Raw genomic sequence first — 17,348 nt, 5'->3', positions numbered from 1 at the left:
ATATTTCAATACATGGAAAGACATGGACATCCTTGGAGAGTCACTTGTCAAGAACTTAAGATAGTACCAATTGTTTCTAGTGACTGAACATCTCAGTGATCAGAGCAATGGGGTGACAGAAAGGCAAGATTTAAAGGAAAATTCATAGATTTGATTTTCTCCAGTTTCCAAGGATGAGTACTAAGGTGAGCGAGTGTGCCCGTGTGTACACACACACACACACACACACACACACTCACACACACACACACACACACATACACACACACAGCAGTTGGGCATTGTCTATCTTGGACTCTCATCAAAATTCACCCAAAGATGAAGAACTTGGGAATTCCTATGTCAAAGAACTGCTGAGAACAGATACTACTTGACCAAACAGCCTTCCTCTTTTTCTTCCTCCCCCTCCTCTTCCTCCTCCTCCTTCTTCTTCTTCTAGAAGAGTTCAATTGGGGAAGAATTTGAAACAAAAAAAATGTCAAAATATATGGGAATCCCACCACACCATGCATGAACATTCATCACAGAAACAAATCCCCTAATGGCTCACTGAAGAACCAGCTTTTTTCTTCATTACAATAAGGGTAAAGAAAACACTTACCATATTACTGTTCAGAAATCCTCAAATTTGCTTCTAACTCCCTGTATCACTGTGATTAATACACATGAAAATTTATTTTAAAACAGGGAAAAGGACTTTCAATGGAACAGAATTAATACAGATGTCTGAAAAAAGACTAAACAGGTGTGAAGTTAACATTTTTTTTATACAGAAACACTTATTTTCAATTTTTTAAATTTAAAAATCTGTGATCCTTTAATCTAGTTAGTTATTTCTTTTTTTAAAACAAAGTGGGGGTAACAATTTTAAAAATAAAACTAATATATATGCTTTTTAAAATTTTATTTATTTATTTATTTTAATTTGCTATGTATGTAGCAGAATGCATTTCAATTCATAGTACACATACACAACACAATTTTTCATATCTCCGCTTGTACCCAATGTAGAATCACACTATTTGGGTCTTCATACATGTACTTAGAGTAATAATTTTCATCTCATTTCACCACTTTTCCTACCTCCATGTGTCCTCCCTTTCCCTCCTTCCACTTTGCCCTATCTACTGTTTGTCTATTTCTGCCACGCTGCTCCCCATCCCCATTATGTGTCAACATCCTTGTATCAGAGAAAACATTTAACATTTGTTTCTGTGGGGTTGGCTTATTTTACTTAGCATTGTATTCTCCAGCTCCATCTATTTACCCACAAATGCCATGATTTTATTCACTTTTAATTTTGAGTAATATTCCCTTGTGTATATATACCACAGTTTTTTTGTCCATTCATCTATTGAAGGGTATAAGGTTGCTTCCACAGTTTAGCTACTGTGAATTAGCTGCTATGAACATTGATGTGACTGCATTACCATAGTATGCTGATTTTAAGTCCTTTGGGTATAGATTGAGGAGTGGGATAGCTGGGTCAAATTGTGGTTCCATTGAAAGTTTTCTAAGGAATACTGCTTTCCATAGTGATTGCACCAATTTTCAGCCCCACTAGCAATGTATAAGTGTGCCTTTTCCCCCCACATCATTATCAACATTATTGTTGTCTGTATTCTTGATAACTGCCATTCTGACTGGCATGAGATGAAATCTTAGAGTAGTTTGGATTTGCATTTCTCTAATTACTAGATATTTGAACATTTTAAAAATATATGGTTGGTTGATTGTATATGTTCTTCTGAGAAGTGTCTGTTCAGATCATTAGCCCATTTATTGATTGGATTGTTTGTTATTTTTTGTGTTAAGTTTTTTTAGTTCTTTATGTATCCAGAGATTAGTGCTCTATCTAACGTGTGTGGGGCAAAATTTTGCTCCCAAAATATAGGCTCTCTGTTCACCTCATTAATTTTTTTTTCCGAAAAGAAGCTTTGTAGTTTGAGTCTATCCTATTTATTAATTATTGATTTTATTTCTTGTGCTTTGGGAGTCTGTTAAGGAAGTTAGGGCCTAATTAGATGTGATGAAAATTTGAGCTTATTTTTTCCTCTATTAGGCGCAAGGTCTCTGGACTAAATCCTAGGTCCTTGATCCATTTTGAGTTGAGTTTTGTGCATGATGAGAGATACCACCATTTGACCCAGCTATCCCTCTCCTTGGTCTATACTCAAAGGAGTTAAAAACAGCATACTCCAGGGACACAGCCACATCAATTTTTATAGCAACACAATTCACAGTAGCTAAACTGTGGAACCAACCTAAATGCCCTTAAGTGGATGAATGAATAAAAAAAATATGGCATATATACACAACAGAATATTACTCAGCAATAAAAGAGAATAAAATCACGGCATTTGCAGGTAAATGGATGGAGCTGGAGAAGACAATGCTAAGAGAAGTTAGCCAATCCCCCCCAAAACAAATGCCAAATGTTTTCTCTGATATAAGGTGACTGACTCACAGTGGGGTAGGGAGGGGGAGCATGGGAAGAAAAGATGAACTCTAGATAGGGCAGAGGGGTGGGAGGGGAAAGGAGAGGGCAGGTTAGTAAGGCTGGTGGAATGTGATGGACATCATTATCCAAAGTACATGTATAAATCACGAATTGGAGTGAACATATTTTATATACAACCAGACATATGAAAAATTGTGCTCTGTATGTGTAATAAGAAATATAATGCATTTCACTGTCATTTATTTAAAAAAAATCAATAAATTTTTTAAAAAAATCAATTTGTTGCATATGGATTTCCAGATCTCCTAAGAGAAGAAGGCTATCTTTTCTCAGCTGTATTTTTTTGGTACCTTCTTTAAGTATGAGGTAACTATATTTATGTGGCTTTGTCTCAGTGACTTTTATTCTATACTTTGGTCTACATGTCTATTTTGGTGCCAATCCCATGCCATTTTTGTTATTATAGCTGTATAGTATACATTAAGGTCTGGTATTGTGATGCCTTCTGCTTCGCTTTTCTTACTAAGGATTGCTTTGGCTATTCTGGGTCTCCACTTTTCCAAATGAGTTTCATGATTGCTTTTTCTATTTCTATAAGGAATGACATTGGGATTTTAATTGAAATTGCATTGAATCTATATAGTGCTTTTGGTAGTATGGACATTATGACAATAATAATTTTGCCTATCCAAGAGCATGGGAGAACTTTCCATCCTGTAAGGTCTTCTTCAATTTCTTTCTTTAGTGTTCTGTAGTTTTCATCGTAGAGGTCTTTCACCTCTTTTGTTGATTACCAACTATTTGATTTGTTTATTTATTTAGAGAATTTTTTTTAATATTTATTTTTTAGTTTTTAGCGAACACAACATCTTTATTTGTATGTGGTGCTAAGGATCGAACCCAGCACCTCGCACATGCCAGGCAAGCTCGCTACCGCTTGAGCCACATCTGCAGCCCATATTTATTTATTTTTTGAAGCTATTGTGAATGAGGTAGTTTTCCTAATTTTTCTTTCAGAGAATTATCACTGATGTACAGAAATACATTTGATTTATAGGTATGATTTTATATCCTACTACTTTACTGAATTTATTAATTAATTTTAGAAGTTTTCTGGATCCTCTAAGTATAGAATCATGCCATCAGCAAATAATGATAGCTTGAGTTCTTCTTTTCCTATTTGTATCCCTTTAATTTCTTTTGTTTTTCGAATTGCTCTGGCTATAGTTTCAAGGACTATGTCAAATAGAAGTGGTGAAAACGGGCATCCCTGTTCTTGTTCCAGTTCTTAGAAAAAATGCTTCCAATTTTTCACCATTTAGAATGATGTTTGCCTTGGGTTTAGCATAGATAGCTTTTACAAGGTTGAAGTATATTTCTACTATTCCTAGTTTTTCTAGACTTTTGAACATGAAACAGTGCTGTATTTTGTCAAATACTTTCTCTGCACCAATTGACATAATCACATAATTATTATCTTTAAGTCTATTGATGTGATGAATTATATTATTGATTTCTGTATGTTGAACCAACCTTGCATCCATGGAATGAACCTCACTTGATCATGGGGCACTATCTTTTTAATATTTTTTGTATGCAACTTGCCAGAATTTTATTCAGAATTTTTGCATCAATGCTCATCAGGGTTATTGGTCTGAAATTTTCTTTCCTTGATGTGTCTCTGCCTGGTTTTGGTATCAGAATGATACTAGCTTTGTAGAATGAGTTTGGAAGGGTTCCTTCCTTTTCTATTTAATGGAATAATTTGAGGAGTATTGGTAGTAATTCTTCTTTATAGGTCTTGTAGACCTCAGCTGTGAATTCATCTGCTCCCGGGCTTTTCTTGGTTGGTAGACTTTTGATGGTATCTTCTATTTCCTTGCTTGAAATTGATCTGTTTAATTATATGCCCTCTTGATTCAGTTGGGCAGATCATATGTCTCTAGAAATTTGTCAGTGTCTTCAAGGTTTTCTATTTTTATTGGAGTATAAATTTTCAAGATAGTTTCTGATTGTTTTCTGTATTTCAATAGTGTCTGCTGTGAGATTTCCTTTTTCATCACAAATTTTAGTAATTTGAGTTTTCTCCCTCTTTCTTTTTGTTAGAGTTCCTAAGTGTCAATTTTATTTATGTTTTTCAAAGAACCAGCTTTTTGTTATGTCATTTTTTTTTAAATTTTTTTTTTAGTTTCAATTTCATTGATTTGTTCTTTGATTTTAATTATTTCCTGTCTTTGACTACTTTTAGTGTTGGTTTGTTCTTCTTTTTCTAGGGCTTTGAGCTGTAATGTCAAGTCATTTATTTGTTGACTTTTTCTTCCTTTAATTAATGGACTCCATGCAATGAACTTTCCTCTTAGGACTTCATAGTGTACCAGAGATTTTGTAAGTTTTATTGGAGTTATCATTTACCTCCAAGAATTTTTATCTCCTCCCTGATGTCTCCTGTTATCCATTCATTATTCAGTAGCATATTGTTTAGTCTCCAGATGTTGGAGTAGCTTCTTTTTTAAATTTTATCATTGATTTCTAATTTCATTTCATTATGGTGAGATGGAATGCATGTTAGTATCTCTATTTTTTTTTTTTTTTTGTATTTGCTAAGACTTGCTTTGTGGCATAACATATAGTCTATTTTGGAGAAGGATCCATGTGCTGCTGAGAAGAAAGTGTATTCATTCATTTATATATGAAATATTCTGTATATGTCTGTTAAGTCCAAATTATTGATTTTATTACTGAGTTATATAGTTTCTTTGATTAGCTTTATTTTGGAAGATCTATCCAGTGGTAAGAGATGTGAGGTGTATTAAAGTTACCCAGTATATTTGTGTTGTGATCTATTTGGTTTTTGTATTTGAGAAGGGTTTGTTTGACATATATAGATGCCCCATTGGTTGGGGCATAGATTTATGACTGTTATGTCTTGTTGAAGTATGAATCACTGAAGCAGTGTGAAATGTCCTTCTTTATCCCTTTTCATTAACTTTGGTTTGAAATCCACTTTATCTGATATAAGGATGAAAACCCCTGCTTGTTTATGAAGTCCATGTGAGTGGTCTGTTTTTTCCCACACTTTCACCTTCAGTCTTTGGATGTCTTTTCCTGTGAGATGAATCTCTTCAAGGAAACATATTGTTGGGTCTTGTTTTTTGATCTATTCTGTCAGTCTATGTCTTTTAATTGATAAGTTTATGCCATTCACATTCAGAGTTATTATTGAAATATGATTTGTATTCCTGGACATTTTGGTTTGTTTTTGGTTTTGAACTTGACTTGGATTCTTCTTTGATTAGCTTTTCCTGTAGTATAGTTCCTCTCTTTGCTAATTTTCATTGTTGTTTTTCATTTCCTCCTCCTGGAATATTTTGCTGAGGATACTCTGTAGTGCAGGCTTTCTCAGTGTAAATTCTTTTAACTTTTTTTATCATAAAAATTTTATATTTTGTCATCAAATATGAATCCAATAATATCCTTTTTTAAAAAATATTTTATTTTAGTTGTAGTTGAACACAATACCTTTATTTTATTTTTATGTGGTGCTGAGGATCAAACCCAGGGCCTCGCATGTGCTAGACGAGTGCTCTACCGCTGACCAATACTCCAGCCCCACAATACATATTCTTAAAAATCATTTATTTATCATTGTGTGAAGGATCTTAAAAAGAGTGGACATCAGGCTACAGCATTACTTTTTAAAACTTTTTATTTATTTTTATTTTTTATTGTTTTTGGTGCTAAAGACTCAATTCCAGGTATTTGCACATGATAGGCAAGACTCTATCACTGAGCTACTTCCAATCCATGGATTACTTCTTATCAAAAACAACATAAGTTACTAAAAATACCCTGTTGGTTAATTTTCACAATATTATATGAGGTGAGTTTCATAAGGATTATTTATCTATTTACTTTAAATTGTAATCTAAATCCCTTAAAATTTAATTTCCTTTATTTGATAGGGACCAACTTGTGGAAACAACAGAATTAGAAAAAAAAATAAACAAACAAAACCCACCTGTAATTGTTAAAAAGTAAGATGCATAATATATACTTGGCACATAAGTGGACTTGGTAGTATTATCTGAAACATAAAAATGAGACTCCAGTAAAAAGTCAATCCTAGCTCCCCTCCACACAACCTGTTTCATGGAATACTGATACCACTGATACTTTCTAGTAATTAATAGAACAAATACTCACTCAGGCACTTCAAAAGATGCTTTGTACTTCATTTATTTTCTCACACTGATCCAAAGTATCAGGTACAATTTTTTAATCATTACAAAAAAATCATTACATAAAAAATAAGCACACCCATATTTTTGGTGTTATTCAAAGTTACACAGCTAATCAGTAAAGGGACAGAATCTGAACTTAGATACTCCATACCAAAAACAAAAACACCTATTCTTAGTATATGCCACTTAGAACACATCTTCTTAACTCCTTGATAAATAAGAAGCATCATGGGTAAACTGTCATAATGTTAAGGGGTCATTCTATAGAGGTACTCCTATGCATAGCCCTCAATAATATAGAAAGGTGGTAGAAAACTCTCCTAAACATTCTGTCAGTGGCAAAAAAAGAATAGAGTTTTAAAGATCTGGCAGAGGTGTTACCTCAATAATGAGATTATTTAATGAGGAATTGGTCTTTTTTCCTTGGAAGCATGAAAGATGATGAATTAAGATTCCCTAGGAGAGATAAACAAGATATTGGGATAAATCCTCATGTGAGGATTTATATATCCTTATGTATACTTATGAGTGAAAGACTTCCTAACAGAAAGGCTGAAGACAGCAAGGAAAGGTGGTTAAAATGGTGCAGATGAGCTCAGGGGCATGGGATGCACAAAAGGGCCAGAGGTACTGCACAGACTGGGTGAGGGTATAAGAAATTTCAAGAGCTTGGCCAGTGTAGTGTCATGGGCTCTGGACATGTCTCAGGATTGAAGTAAGGAAAAACTTCTTTAGGAAAGAAACATTTGGAGAATTTATGGATGAGAAACCCATGGTTTGTAACATTGTAAAATGAAAGTTCACGAGTCTCATAATCTAAGAAAACCCCAATATGTTGTGGAGGAACAGCCAGAGAGAGGACCAAGTTCAAAGGATAATGGGCACCATTCTTACAAAAAGCATTATAGAGAAATCTGTGAAGACCTATAACCCAGTAGCCACATGTAGGTTGATAGTTTTTACTTTGTCCAGGGACAGATGCAGATTCGAAATATTTTCCATCACACAACCCCAGAGACCAGGCACTTTTCTTGGACACATCTACCATCCAGTAATGTTTTCCTGATGTGACAGGTGGGTAGCCCAAAACACCTTCATGATAATTCCCACGCTTGCGCGAGTATTGGGTTACATATCTTAATTGTCTCTGGTCCTTAGAAATGACAATATTTGGATTGATGCTTGGAGACAGTGTCAGGCGAACTGTAGAAAAATTAGAGTCACATCAAAGATACGATTTAGCTTTATTTGTGATGTTACAAAAGGAATCCTGAGAAGAACTTAAAAAGTGGGAAAAACTCTGATCAGAAGTCATAGAGATAGAACACTGCAGAAACAAGGTATGTGAGTGACTGTTGGAAGGAGCAAAATGGACCTTAAAACATGAGAACTACCGGAGAAATCAATTCTGAAAGACGTTGAGAAGACTGTGGCTTATGACACAGTAATTTCTGCTTACCCCAGTAGCGTTGAACATCTGTCAGCTCTGAAATGATAAAAATCCACAGTGTGAAATATAAGCAAAAGTGTCAGCACTGAAATCCATTCCCTTTCCAGATTAGGAAAAGGAGGAGGGATATCATAGGGCAGTAAACTGGCAAGTGAGGATGAATGGCCACTCCCCATTAAATATGATCACATCATGAGCACAGAGTCCACTCTCCCTTGTCTCCTCTACCCATACCTAGAAACCACACCTTCTTCCCCATCTATCACCTGCCACCACTAGAATCACACACTTAACCTAGCTCTTCTCACCTTGAGACACCTGCAGCATCCCCTTCAGATCAGGAGCTCGGAATACTCTTCTTTGTTCCTTGGAGAAAGTTTCTGGCTTCCTCAGCATTAAGTTCTTATGTCTAGGGATGGAAAAACTTGACCCACACTTCAGACCTTGTGGTCCCCACCCTGACAACAACGATTTCTTCCCATCATTTCACCCCATTGATGCACTTGAACTTTCTTCACCAAGGATCCTGAGAAGGGGAGGGAAGATTCCTAACTCTGAACTCCTAAGAAATGTTTCATGGTCACCCTCCTATTTACTTTCTTTGTGATCTTGTGAGGGGCTTAACATCTCAGAAGCATAATTTCTAAAACGAATCAAGTTGCTCCTCTCTCTCTACCTCCTAGAATGCATGGTCAATGATGAAATATTGGATTTTACGAAACTCTAGTGTCTAAGAAAAAAGAATATGAGGAAAATCAGTGCTATGAGTGTGTGTTCTGGAGAAAATGTTCAGAAACTAAGACTGCAGGTCCTGGCTCCTGGGTATTTGAGAAATAAGAAATGTAAGAATCATATCTGGAAATGTTCAAAGCTTATCGCTAATAGGAAGCCCTCAGGTGACATCTAAGGTTTCATATTCTCTGGGGAAAATGCAAACATTGGCAAGGGCAATACTATAAACACAAAAGTCAGTGTAGTTTGAATTATATGTTTCTGGAAAGAGCTTGATGCTGCCCGGCAGGTGTGCACTTTCAGATACCAAGGTGCACCTTTCCACAAGTATGTAATGCACATAGATCAACTGATTCTCGTGTGCTGCTATCCTTACACACCAAGGCAGTGCCTTCTGGCACCCTCAACTTAGTTCCTGATGGTTCAGACTCCTTATCATGCAACTGGAAGATGCCTGTACATATAGAATCTTTCATACACTTTATCCCTGACAGACCAACTTCCCCAGTCAAAATTGTATAATAATCCAGAGATTCTAGTTTGTTTGTGAAAATCTAAATAGAAATCACAAAACCACCCCTGGTCTATTTTATTCCCAGAAGAAACATACAAATATCCAGGAATTGTCCCAAAGAGTAATTCTTAGTACTTATCAGTCAAAGAAGAAAAATCTTGCCTACAGTAAATAAAGCAGCCATTAAAACTGCAACCAGAGCTAGAAGTAGGCACATGAGGGCAAGAAATGCTGGTGCCACAGGGGGCCTGATGTTGGAACATCTTATCCCCAGGACAACTACTGTTTCAAACTCTGACCTCCACAACCCAAGTCCCCATCATAGAATCTGTCTAGTCTATACAATACTCAAATTGTGATTTGTGACTATAAATTTAAGATAATACTATATCTAAATTTCCCTGACCTGGGAGATGTTGTATTCTAACTGAACGCTAGATAATTCTACTAAGTACAAATCTCTTCTTACTACACAAAAGATCATCTCTGGTATCACACACGTACCTTTTCATGACATCATTCACATCCTAGAAAGAAGGGAGAAAAACAGAAGTTACAAAATCATAGACTGTCCTCACTGACCAAGCTTCATCACATTGTCACCAGCCCCTGTTATGCTGAGAATGGAGATAGTCCCAGTGTGATGAACAAAATAATAAACTCAAGGGCTGGGGATATAGCTCAATTGGTAGAGTGCTTGCCTCACATGCATGAGGCCCTGGGCTCAATCCCCAGCACCACAGGGAAAAAAAAAAGACAAATTCATGCCAGACATTACATGGTTCCCATGAGATAATTTAAATAATATACAATTCTTTCACTTATTTAACATACACATAAACTGATATACTATTATTTGCTAAGTATAAGCAGACTCTGGATAATCAAAGTTGAGTAAAAGACTGAAAGAAAGAGGGAAATGCCAGAATTCCACGTAAGGCCCCCCAAATATATATATATATTCTTCAAAAATGAAGGGAAATATATGTAATCCCAGATGAAAATGTAGAGTGTGTTGCTGGCACATGATTTCTTTTTCTTTTTTGGATATGCATTTTTTTTTTTTTTACTGTTCACTATTTTTTTTCTTTTTTTAAAAATTTTTATTGTTGGTTGTTCAAAACATTATGTAGTTCTTGACATATCATATTTCACCCTTTGATTCAAATGTGTTATGAGGATAGGAAAGGCAGCAGAATACAACAGACACTAGTATGGCAATATGTAAATCAGTTGATGTGTAACCGATGTGATTCTGCAATCTGTATATCTGTATACGGGGTAAAAACGGGAGTTCATAACCCGTTTTTTTTTTTTTTTTAGGGAATGGGCACTGGAGATTAAACCCAGAGATTTGCTTAATTAGTGAGACTGACCTTCATGGAACTTAAGTTTTTCCTGCCTCAGCCTCCAAAGAAGCTGGGGTTATGGAATGTGCCATTGTGCCTGGCACAATATTTGAGATGTTTTGCAACCTAAATTCCTTCAACAAGTGGGTCAAATTCATAGAAAAAAATAAACTATAAAAGACTCTATAGTTCATTTCCCAAATTATTTCTTAATAATTTAGAAAAGTATTATTAACAGAATAAATAAGTACTACTTTGATAACTTATAACATATGTGTGTAATATATAAATAACAATAAGATCACAAAGAAGGAGGAAGGAAATGAAGCATTATTGCTAAGTTTCTATATTTTGCAGGAATTAAGTTAGTATTGATGTGAATCAGATTGAGACAGAATAGGGTGCATTTGTTAATCACCAGATCAAGTACTAAGACATCAAAAAATACAGCTAGGAAACCAGAAAGACTAAAGTTCTATCCTGGAATATGTTTATTTAACAAAAAAGAAGGCAGTTAAGGGAAGAAAAAGACCTAGAAACTACAGAAGAAATATAGAACACAAATAAAAAAGTGGTAAATGTAAACACAATTATATCAGTGCCTGCATTGAATACTATAGTCTCCAAATCCTTATCACAATACAGATTGTCAAATAGACTTAGAAAAGATAAAGCAAAAATAAGTTGACATAAAAAGGTTAACAATAGATGAAAATCAAACAAAAAAAAGATGTTCTTTAAGAGTTAAAAAATCCACTATTGTCATGTATGTAAAAAAAAAAAAAAAGAGTTTAGAAAGGTAGACAACTGTAACTAAATTGACCAAAGAAAGAAAAATTTAAAAGCCAGGTGCAGTGGCACATGTCCACATAATCCCAGCAGCTTGGTATGGTGAGGCAGGAGGACCACCAGTCCAAAGCCAGCCTCAGCAATTCAGTGAGGCCATAGGAAACTTAGTGAGACACTGACTCATAATTCAAGGATGCTTCATCATACAAATTTTAAATGTGATGCACCACATTAACAGAATTAAATACAAGAACCTTGTAATGGGTTCAATAGATGCAGAAAAACCCTGTCTTGAAGTTCTATATCCTTTAACAATAAAAACTCTCAACAAATTAATTACACAACAATACACATTAACACAATAAAGGCCATACATGACAAACTCAGAATTAATATTATATTCAACAGAAAAACCTTTCTTCCAAGATGAGGAAAAAGACAAGAAAGCCCATTCTCACCACTTTTATTCAACATAGTACAGAAAGTTGTAGCCCAAGCATTTAGGTAAGTGAAAGAAGAAACAGATATCCAACATGGAAGTTAAATTTTCCCTGTTTGCAGAAAACACGATTTTATCCAATGAAAACCCCAAGGATTTCACAAACACACACACACACACACACACACACACACACACAGACACACACATTTATTAAAATAAATAAACTAATTCAGTAAAGTTCTAGATTGTAAAATCAATATACAAAAGTCAATTGATTTTCTATAAATCAATTAACAACAAACTATCCAAAAGAAATTAAGAAACCCCCATTCATAATAGCTATAATAAAATACTTAAATTTAACAAGGAAGTGAGAGATCTATACACTAAAACCTATAAACAGTTGTTAAGAAAATTGAAGACACACTCATACACACACACACACACACACACAAAATGGAAAGATATCTGTACTCATGGGTTGAAAGAAATGATATAGAGAAATACTGTAAAACTTTAAATTCAGCAAAAAGAGCAAAAAAGGAGGCATCACACTGAATTTAAAATCTATAACAAAGCTATGCTAATCAAGACACAAAACAATGGCAGTGAAAACAGACACACTTGTCAATGGAATACAATAGGGAGCTCAGAGGTAGGGGGAGAATGTATTTATGGTTAGTTGATTTTGAATACACTGTGTACCAAGAGTACACAGAAGGTCCAGGCACAGTGGCTTTGCCCATTATACCAGTGACTTAGAAGGCTGATCAGATGTACAAGCCAGCCTGGACAACTTTGCAAAATCCTGTCTCAAAATAAAAAAAATAAAATAAAATAAAAGGGCTAGGGATGTACCTAAGTGCTAGAGTGCCTCTTGGGTCAACCAATAGTGCTGGGGGTAGGATTGATAGGTAGAAGAGAAAGGACTGTCTCTTGAATAAATTGCATTGGAGCAACAGGATAGCCACATAAAGAATAGAATTTGAGAATGTATCACACTATATACAAAAATCACTTCAAAGTGGCTAAAAAATTTTAACATACCACATGGAACTGTAAAACTATTTGAAGAAAACACAGTGCAAAACTCTATGACATTGGTCTGAGTAATGACTTTTTGACTGAATCCCAAATCCTGGCATCAAAACCAAAATTAGACAAATGGGATTACATCAAACTAAAAAGCTTCTGCACAGAAAAGGAAATAACCAAATGAAAAGGCAGGCTACAGATTTGGAGAAAACATCTTCAATCCATAAACTAGATAAGGGCTTAATATCCAAAATATATACATAATATATATATATATATATATATAACTGAATAGTAGAAAAACAAATGTCCAATTTAAACACGGGCAAAGGACTTGAACAGACACTTCTCAAAAGAAGACAGACTGCAAATATATAAAAAAAATGCTCAAAATCACTAATCATCAAGGAAACACAACTTAAAACTACACTGAGAGATCCCACTTCACACTTGGTAAGAAGACTATAATCACAAAGGAAAAGCAAGCATCGGCAAGGACACGGAGAAAAGGAAACCTTGGCACAATGTTGGGGGGAATGTAAATGAGCAAAGCTATGATGACAGATAATATGGAGGCTCCTCAAAAATTTAAAAATGATTTAGTCATCCAACAACTGGGACTATATTCCAAGGATATGAATAAGTATGTCCCTGAGATCTCTCTCATGTTTACTAAAGTACTATTCACAATAGGCAAGATTTGGAATTGACCTAAGCACCCATCAAAGGATGAAAGGCTAAAGACAATGGATAAACACACACACACACACACACACACACACACACACACACACACACACACACTGGAATACTATTTGGCATTAAAAAAGAAAGAAATCTTGTCATTTGCAGCAACATGGATGAACCTGGAGGAGTTTACATTAAATGAAACAAATCAGGCGCGCGCGCGCACACACACACACACACACACACACACAAAATACTGTCTGAATTCACTTAAATATGAGTAATAGTCAAAAATTGATCTCATACAAGTGGATAATTAGAATGAGGATAGTCAAGGGCTGAAGGACAGGAAGAACTGGGTGCATATTGGTCAAAAGACATAAGTATGTGATAAATATACACATTTTGTGCCAATTAAAATAATATGCAACCAACCTAGATGCCCTTCAGTAGATAAATGGATGAAAAATGTGGCATATATACACAATGGCATATTTCTCAGCAATAAAAGAGAAAAAAATCATGACATTTGCAGGTAAACGGATGGAGCTGGAGAAGATAATGCTAAGTGAAGTTAGCCAATCCCCCCCCCGCCCCAAAACAAATGCTGAATGTTTTCTCTGATATAAGGAGACTTATTGATAGTTGGGTAGGGAGGGGGAGGATGGGAGAAATAGATGAACTCTACATAGGGGAGAGGGGTGGGAGGGGAAGGGAGTGAGCAGGGGATTAGCAATGATGGTGGAATGTGATAGACATCATTATTAAAAGTACATGTATGAAGACACAAATTGGTGTGAATATACTTTATATACAACCAAAGATATGAAAATTTGTGCTGTATATGGGTAATATAAATTGTAATGCATTCCACTGTCAATTTTTAAAAAAAAATCAATAAAAATATGTGGATGTTAATTCACAATAAGTAGGGGGCACTAGAGAAGAATAGAGTTACCTTAAATTAAGTAGAGGGAAGTGAGAGGGAGGGGAGGGGAGGGAAAGTGAGGAGAGGAAGGATAGTAGAACAAAACAGACATTATTACTTTATTTATATATCTTATCTATGTATGATATATCAAAGTGCATAAATGCATTCTACTGTCATGAATAACTAATTAAAACAAATAAAAAAATTAAAAATTAAAAGCAATCAAGTCAACACATAGAAACATAGACATTAAAAGGATTAAAAAGAATTCTTATGATTAATTAGAACTACACATTTGAGAATCAGATAAAATTAACACATATCTAGAGGACACAAATGACCAAAAACAGACTCAGGAAGTATAAATCAGACACCAATAACAAAGTTAAAAATTTATATCCCTCCAAAAAGGACAGAATGGACTGATATGGCTTCATGGGTGAATTTTACTGAATATTTAATGAAGAAATAATATTAGTCTTCCCATTTTTTTCCAGGAAATAAAGAAAGGGGAAAGTCTCAACTCATTCTATGAGGGAAATGATAAAAACATCTCTTGTAACCAGAAGCCATTTGTTTGTCAGCAACAAAGCTAAGAAAAAGATGCTTAAAAAAGCCTTCAATACTGAATTGCAGAAAACAGGGGCCTACCAAATATCACTGGTTATAGTGGATCTTTCCTCCAAGGTTTAACTTCTGAACTGTGATTGATAAAAATAATAAAAATGGGATTTTTTTCTTGCTATTTATACATTTAATTATTCCATAAGCTTCATAATTGATTTGGGAATGAGGCACTTCAGGGCCCAGAGAAGCTGAAAGTCTTACCTGCAGCATCTCAACTGTTGATCCTCCCAACCGACGTTCCAGATCTGAGATGACATCATTCACCAACTGGCTCTGCTGGATCAGCTCACTTTCAGACTCTGTCAGGCTGTTCATAATAACTTCCTCCTCGTTCTTCAGTTTTTGAATCTCCTGCTCCTCCTCAGAGTTCAGGATGTCTCTCAGTTTTCCAAACTCTACCTTGAAATTTTCTACCTCACTCTGTATTTTGTTCTTTGGGAATGAGAGAGAGAAGGAGAGGGTCACTCAGTCTATCAGGTGGGACTGGGAACAGAAATCATGAGAAGAACTATTTTACCTGGTGAGTTCTCACAGGGTAGTCTTGGAACCAAGGGAGAGATTCTGATCTTTCCCTTTCCCTTCCTTCATGACATTCCAAAACAATGAACTTAAGTCAGCATTGTCCAGACTCAACCTGAGCCGCAGTGGGATACTTGGGTGTGTCTCAGCTTTCACACAGCTATCCAGGACACTCATACCTGCTCTTAATTTCACTTCCTCCTCCTCCTCCTCCTCCTCCTCCTCCTCCTCCTTCTTTTTTATTTTAGTTTTTTTTTTTAGTATAATAGACTTTATTGAAGTCACTGCCTCTGTACTAAGACAGAAGATTGTGTCTACAAAGCACAAGTTGTAACATTTCACAACTTCTAAAAGCAATATCAACAATTACAATGATCATGCAGGCCATGGTTGATAATCACATTTTGGAAGCATTTTTAAATGTTTCAAAAGAAATGCTTATAACACTCTTATATAGAGAAGCACTTTCAATAAACTACAAAACATTGATCAACATTACCAGTATGAGCCAGAGTGTCAACACAAAGGGGAGGCATAAATGTTTAATTTATCAAGAATAAAATATTTATTATAAAGAAAAATTAAAAAGCTTTCAAATAAAGGCCACTATTGAACCAACATGAAAAGCACAACTTGAACTTTTGAATTCATTCATCTTTTAAAGCTCTCCTCTGAATAACTTCAATTCTAAGCATGGAATTTACTACTGTGACTATTCTTGGATTGAAGTTTGGCAATAATTCGGCCCAATTGTCTCTTTGCTTCACACTGTGGGAAACTACTCATGTCATAAAATTCAGGGGCAATTTTCACCAGCCATTCTGGCTTGATATCTGTACATGTCCAGATGTAATTCGTTGTTTTTAGAAGAAACTCATTATAAAGCACCCATTCAGCCTTGTGGTCAAGAACTCTAGAGGGGTGAGGCAGAGTATATATATTTATCAGCACAGTGGAGGACAGATATTTAACTCTTGGGGACACCCACCCTCTAGCTACAACCTCCTCATTCCACTCTTGAACTCCCTGCCGAAAGCTGAACACTCAAGACAGAACCATGACCCATTACTAAAAGTCTTCTTTCACTAGAATCAATGTCTCAAAAAGCACCACAGCAACAGAACATTAGTAACCTCACTAGAGTGCCTCCCTGTGAATAGTTCTCTCCAAACAGCTATTCTCCTTTGTGATATATCCACTCTGCAGCCCCCACCTGACAAGGCAAGGGCAAAGAGGATGAATCAAATGCTTTCCAGCGTATGGACTGCCACAGAATAAAGAGGAAGGGTGCTACTTCCCAAGGTCCTGCCCAGAATTCTAGCTCATTCCATTAAAAAAAAATTTCCTCCTACCTTCCAGAAAGTTCTCTCGGTTTGGATGTCAACTTTCCACTTCTCAGCTTCTTCCTTGGCCATCACCAGGTTTTGCAACATTTCCTGAAACTTCTCCTGTGAGAAAAAAATCACAACAGATTCAAGTGAGGAACTTTCTTAGCACCGAGAGAGAGGATAAACCTGGAAGAAATCAGGTTGATCTCAGAAGAAACTAGAACTTTCAGAAACTGTGTGAAC

General features: G+C 35.5%; 1 protein-coding gene across 5 annotated transcripts in view; it reads right to left on the bottom strand.

Moving 5' to 3' along the window:
- Positions 1-17,348, bottom strand: part of LOC101955567 (tripartite motif-containing protein 5) — a 184,037-nt gene that overhangs the window by 148,788 nt on the left and 17,901 nt on the right. For 2 of the 5 annotated variants that reach the window (XM_078046581.1, XM_078046582.1), the window contains 6 exons: positions 17,130-17,225; positions 15,460-15,690; positions 9,903-9,925; positions 8,461-8,561; positions 8,162-8,188; positions 6,682-7,905 (listed from right to left, as the gene is read on the bottom strand). In XM_078046581.1, the coding sequence (XP_077902707.1) occupies positions 7,364-7,905; positions 8,162-8,188; positions 8,461-8,561; positions 9,903-9,925; positions 15,460-15,690; positions 17,130-17,225 (1,020 nt within the window). In that variant the 3' untranslated portion in view covers positions 6,682-7,363. Of the gene's footprint in view, positions 1-6,681; positions 7,906-8,161; positions 8,189-8,460; positions 8,562-9,902; positions 9,926-15,459; positions 15,691-17,129; positions 17,226-17,348 lie in introns of those variants that run through there. The other 3 variants (XM_078046590.1, XM_078046587.1, XM_078046583.1) reach the window with 2 other exon arrangements.

This window comes from Ictidomys tridecemlineatus, chromosome 4 (genome assembly GCF_052094955.1).
Source record: "Ictidomys tridecemlineatus isolate mIctTri1 chromosome 4, mIctTri1.hap1, whole genome shotgun sequence".
NCBI lineage: Eukaryota > Metazoa > Chordata > Mammalia > Rodentia > Sciuridae > Ictidomys > Ictidomys tridecemlineatus.
The sequence above is the reverse complement of the archived record's forward strand: the minus strand, read 5'-3'. Positions and strand labels throughout refer to the sequence as shown.